Here is a 5,532-nt window from a genome sequence, read left to right on the forward strand (position 1 = left end):
GCTCTCGCTCTCGCTCTCTCTCTCTCTCTCTCTCTCTTTGTGCAGCAGGTAATTTATGTGGAATTGCTCCTGCTTGAGTAAACCTCCAAATGTCCAGGCCCCTCAATCACGCGCGTTGGCCCGCATACTGACAATTCAGCTCGGCTAAATTTTACATTTTATTTGGGAAGGCTCGGCTTGAATATTTGACATTAAAATGCAGAATAAGTAAATTTCACAGCATTTGAACAAGTACGAAATGCTGTATCGGACATGTATTGCCACAATCAATAGTCACTATGCATCATCAATAACAATAATTAAATTCACTTCGCGTTGACAATGAAAACTCATTTCAAATCGGTGATTCATGTTTACACGTGTGAATGACAACTGCTCGGCTAGTACCTAGTAGCCTAGACTAGTACCTTGTTATGTGATCTGTGGTATCTTTATATGCAGTGAAGAGGCTGTGGAGCAGTCTAGCTATGCGCAGGCTGGCTGGCTGCTTGCCAAAATTTTTGTGTTTGGAATAGCGAAGCACAGGGTGTATTCATACGAAATTTCATGCATTGTGGCGGTTATACGCAATCCTACACGATACATATTATTAAATGCACTAGCAATTAAAAATGTGCAATTCAGTTATATGATGGTGTTACTATGCCTCTAGCGGAGTTATGCTTTTTGCTGCTGCCGTGACTGCTGGTATCATCATCGTTGCCCGCGGCAAAAAACGTTTACTCGCTGGTTTTTTGGCCACGATTGGTTTCGTTACTGTAAACTTATCTTCGCACTAGCGAACCTTACTACAAGCTAAGTGAGCGATTGTAAGATAACAGAGATTCATTGATGAGTGTTGTGCCCCCCCACCTCCCACCCACACATGCTCGCCCAGACACTTGTGAGCCGCACAGATCTAACCGCTACTGTTGTATCGATGTTTCAGGAACTACTTGAACTTTGTCATTGAGGAGCTGCAAGAACCAGAGAAGTAAGTAACCGCCGTATTGCATCACCGCGTACGTCGATATACGATGACGTGAAAAACAAGTGTGCACGCAAAAAACGCCATGTTCCTGCGTGAGTAGAAGAAGAAGAAAGAGAAATAGTGTAGTTGGGTGCTGTGGAGTGAGTAACTGCTGCGTTATGTTCCTGCGTAAGTAGAAGAGTCTGGTTCGCACAGTCCTTGAAAAGTCCTTGAATTTGAGGGGAATCCTTGAAAAGTACTTGAATTTAGTAAATGTTGATTTTGTGCTTGAAAAGTCCTTGAATTTCATGAAAATGTCCTTGAATTTCATGAAAAAGTCCTTGAATTTCATGAAAATGTCCTTGAATTTTTAGAAAGAATCCTTTCCTGTAATAAAAAGAAATTTTGTACCATCAATAATGTGCAAACCTCATTAAAATTGCGTTAAATGAGCATAAAAAGCTATAGACACGATAGACAGTTAAATGATGATCATAAATTACAGTCAGTAAAATCAGTCAGTAAATCAAGGTATGTTGTAGAAGTGACAGTGTTTAGAAGGGTTTATTAATGTGATCCAGGTATGTTTTAGAGGGGACAGTGATTAAGAATGGGGTTATTAAATTAATCCAGGTATGTTTTGTTCTGTGTATGAATTCCGATAAAATGTCCTTGAATTTCCGATAAAATGTCCTTGAAAAGTCCTTGAAAGTTGTTTAGTACTCTTGTATGAACCATGAGAGAAAAAAGTTAAATAGTGTAGTCAGGGGGTGAGGAGTAAGTAACTGTCGCACCCCACGTTCCAGCGTAAGTAGATACGATAACGTAAAGAAGAAAGAGTGCAAGTGAAATAGTGAAGTGAGTATGTGACCACCCTCCTGTGAGCATGCGTGCTTGTTCGCATCTGGCGTGAAGAAAAAACAAACGTTAAAGTTAAGCTGGTTTTACACTACCGACTTTATGTTGGCGAATTGGCGAGTTGGACCAATTTCGCAATTCGGCAACTCCCGAGTTGGCGAAAATAGAACACGTTCTAATCGCCCAACTAGTTGCTATCGATCGGTTGGTCATGCAACTTTTGCGTTTACAATGCTGATTGTCGGTTGTATAGTTGGGAAGTTGGTCCAATTCGCCAACACAAAGTCGGTAGTGTAAAACCAGCTTAAGTTAACGAAAATAGTGAAAGTAAAGTAGTGAGTAAGTGTATGAAAACTGTGCCGTACTAGTGTATAATTGTCACGTGCCTCGGGCGAGTAATCTAAAATCAGTGGAGTGAGGACGAGTAGTAAGTAGTAGTGGTAGAGAAAGCAGGTAATTACCTCGTAACAGATAATGTGACCTTCCCGCTAGTAAGAAGTGCCATCTAGGTTTTGGGAGAGGGCGTCACGGGGATAAATTCCGGTATTTTATTACCGGGTGACTCGTGCAGCGTCTAACTGCGCGAGATCGCTTCCCCCTACAGGGAAGACTGCTCCGGGCGAGCGATAGATCTCGGGGAATCTTCCCGCTCGTGAGTGCAGCGTGTAACGCGTGAGCTTGCCTCTCCTTCAGGAACCTGCCGAAGGCTGTCGGCATCTCGATGATCATTGTTGTCTTCATCTACGTGATGACCAACATTGCCTTCCTCACCGTCGTCTCACCGGCTGAGATACTACAGAGCCCCGCTGTCGCCGTGGTAAGATAATCTCTCCTCTCTCCTCCTCCTCCTCTTCTTCCTCCTCCTTCTCTTCCTCCTCTCTCTGCCTCTGCTCCTTCTACTTCTCACGTAGATGTTACAGAGCACTACCGTCGCCATGATAAGCTATCTCCTCCTCTTCCTCCTCCTCCTCCTCCTCCTCTCTCCCCTCCTCCTCCTCCTCCTCCCTGCCTCCTCTGCAGCCTCCCCTCCTTCCTCCTCCTTGGCGCCTTCCTCTCTCCTCCTCCGCCTCCTCCTCCTCTTCCCCCTCCTCTCCTCCTCCTCCTCCTTCCTCCTCCTCCTCCTTCCTCCTACTCTTCTCTCCTCCTCCTTTCCTCCTCCTCGCCTTCCTCCCTCCTCCTCTCCTCCTCCTCCTCCTTCCTCTCCTCCTCGCTCCTCCTCCTCCTCCTCCTCCTCCTCCTCCTCCTCCTCTCCTCCTCCTCCTCCTCTCCTCCTCCTCTCCTCCTCCTTCCCCCTCCTGCCTCCTCTCCCTGCCTCTCCTCATCCTCTCCTCATCTCATCCTCATCCTCATCCTCATCACTCTCCTATCCTCATCCTCATCCTCATCGCTCATCTCATCCTCATCCTTCATCCTCATCCATCATCCTCATCCTCATCCTCATCCTTCTATCCTCATCATCGATCCTCATGCCTCATCGTCATCCTCATCCTCATCCTCATCCTCATCCTGCATCCTTCATCCTCATCCTCATCCTCATCCTTATCCTCATCCTCATCCTCATCCTCATTTCCTCAATCCTCATCCTTCCCCCCCCTCCATGCCATCATCCATCATCCTATCCTTCATCCTTCATCCTTCCTTCATCCTCATCCTCATCCTCATTCCTCATCCTCACTCCTCATCCTCATCCTCATCCTCATTCCCTCCATCCTCATCCTCATCCTCAGTCCTCATCCTCATCCTTCATCCTTCACCTCATTCCTCATTCCTCATCTCATCCTCATTCTCATCCTCATCCTCATCGCTCATCCTTCATCCTCATCCTCATCCTCATCCTCTCTCCTTCCTCTCCTCTCCTCTCTTCTTCCTCCCTCCTCTCATAGACGTTACAGAGCCGTGCCATCACCATGATAAGCCACCTTTCCTCCCTCTCACGCCATCTCCTCCCCTCCTGCTCCTTCTACCCCTCTCATAGATAGCCATGATAAGCTATCTCCTCTCCCTCCTCCTCCTCCTCCCTCTTCCTCCTCCTCCTCTCTGACCTCCTCCTCTTCTTCGCTTCTGCCTCTCATAGACGTGTACCAAAGCGCGTGCATCACCTATGATAAGCCACGTTTCCTCCTCCACCCATCTCCCTCCGCTCCTCGGCTCCTTCTACCCCTTCTCATAGATAGCCATGATAAGCTATCTCCTCCTCCTCCTCTTCCTCCTCCTCCCTCTCTCCTCCTCCTCCTGTCTCCTCCTCCTCTCTTTCCTCCTCCTCTCTTCCTACCCGCTCTATAGATAGCCATTGCATCAAGCTATTTCTCCTCCCTCTCCCCTTCCTCATCCTTTTACCTATAGAGCCCTGTCGTGGCAGTGTTAATTAACTCTATGCTAACATTCCTCATCCCTTTTTCTCCCCTCTTGCTCCCCTCTCTTCCACCCCCTTCACCTCCTCCTCCTCCTCCTCCTCCTCTCCTCTTCTCCTGCACATTGATTTCCTCTCGCATTCCTCCTGCCACACGCATACTAGTTGTTTTTCTACCCTCGCATTAATTTAATTTTGAATGACGGTAATTGTGTGCTTGGACCGTACGTAGTGAATGTGAGTGATCTCACATTTCAGTGTAGGGTAAGCAAGCAGCGGCAATGTTTGCAACCAGGAAGGATGGCATGACTTCAATCTGACGATACCCTCATGCATCGTAAAACTTTATAATTAATGCCGACGGCGGCATATTTAGTGTAACCGAGACGATTCTGGCGTAGCCTGATTAGCTTTAGTGATGAATGAGGGAGGTTCTCCTTCATTTTTCATGAGTTACTGGTCAGTCTGGTGCCATGATATATTATCATAACTCATATATGTGACCCGTGCTGGGATTTTTAGGCTCAGGGGTCAATTTCTGGATGTTGAGATTATTCCATAAACTGATTCCTTAGACTCTCAGCTTTCAAACAAGCCATAAAGTAACTCTCTACCACAAATAGAACCGAAGATATGATTTCCTGAATTCGTGAACCGATAAAACCTTAATTACGAGAAAATTTAGTTTCAAATAAAGTAAAAAAAAGAACCCGGAACGCAGTTCCCAAACCTCACTGCGCACTAAAAGCAGTACAGCAGAACTGACTGATATGACAGTCAGTTTTTACATCTAAAGATAATTCTGACCTGTCTGCTTTTTTGATAAATTATATTTGAGATATTAAATAACATATTTACGTTAAAGACGAAATTCTGACTAAAAATCGATTTTTATGGAAAATTGCCTATACTCAAAACAATAGCCAGCGACTTGCACCTAAAAGTCCCAGCATTGGTCACATATATATATATATATGCATCATTATCATCATCATCATCATCAATCATCATCATCATCATCATCATCATCATCATCATCATCAATCATCATCGTTATCATCATCATCATCATCATCATCATGGTTGTTGTCTCCGTGCCACGCCACGCTGTCTGTAACATTGTGTAATAATCGTGTCTTGCAGCTGTTTGCCGACCGACTGTACGGCGTCATGGCGTGGATCATGCCCGTCATGGTCGCCATGTCGACGTTCGGCACCGTCAACGGCATCCTCTTCACGTCGGCGCGTCTCTTCTACGTGGGCGCGCGCGAGGGCCACATGCCCGAGGTTCTCACAATGATCCAGGTCAAGCTGCTCACACCCATGCCTGCCGTCATCTTCATGGTACGCGGGGGGGGACAGGAGGGCGCTGCGG

General features: G+C 46.3%; 1 protein-coding gene across 1 annotated transcript in view; it reads left to right on the top strand.

The window, feature by feature from the left end:
- Positions 1 to 5,532, top strand: part of LOC106809041 (large neutral amino acids transporter small subunit 2-like) — an 81,083-nt gene that overhangs the window by 69,600 nt on the left and 5,951 nt on the right. Inside the window, exons 5-7 of the mRNA XM_014811983.1 lie at positions 929 to 973; positions 2,501 to 2,624; positions 5,301 to 5,501. Of these exons, the coding sequence (XP_014667469.1) occupies positions 929 to 973; positions 2,501 to 2,624; positions 5,301 to 5,501 (370 nt within the window). The remainder of the gene's footprint in view (positions 1 to 928; positions 974 to 2,500; positions 2,625 to 5,300; positions 5,502 to 5,532) is intronic.

Source organism: Priapulus caudatus, unplaced genomic scaffold, assembly GCF_000485595.1.
Source record: "Priapulus caudatus unplaced genomic scaffold, Priapulus_caudatus-5.0.1 Scaffold324, whole genome shotgun sequence".
NCBI classification, from domain to species: Eukaryota; Metazoa; Priapulida; class Priapulimorpha; order Priapulimorphida; family Priapulidae; genus Priapulus; species Priapulus caudatus.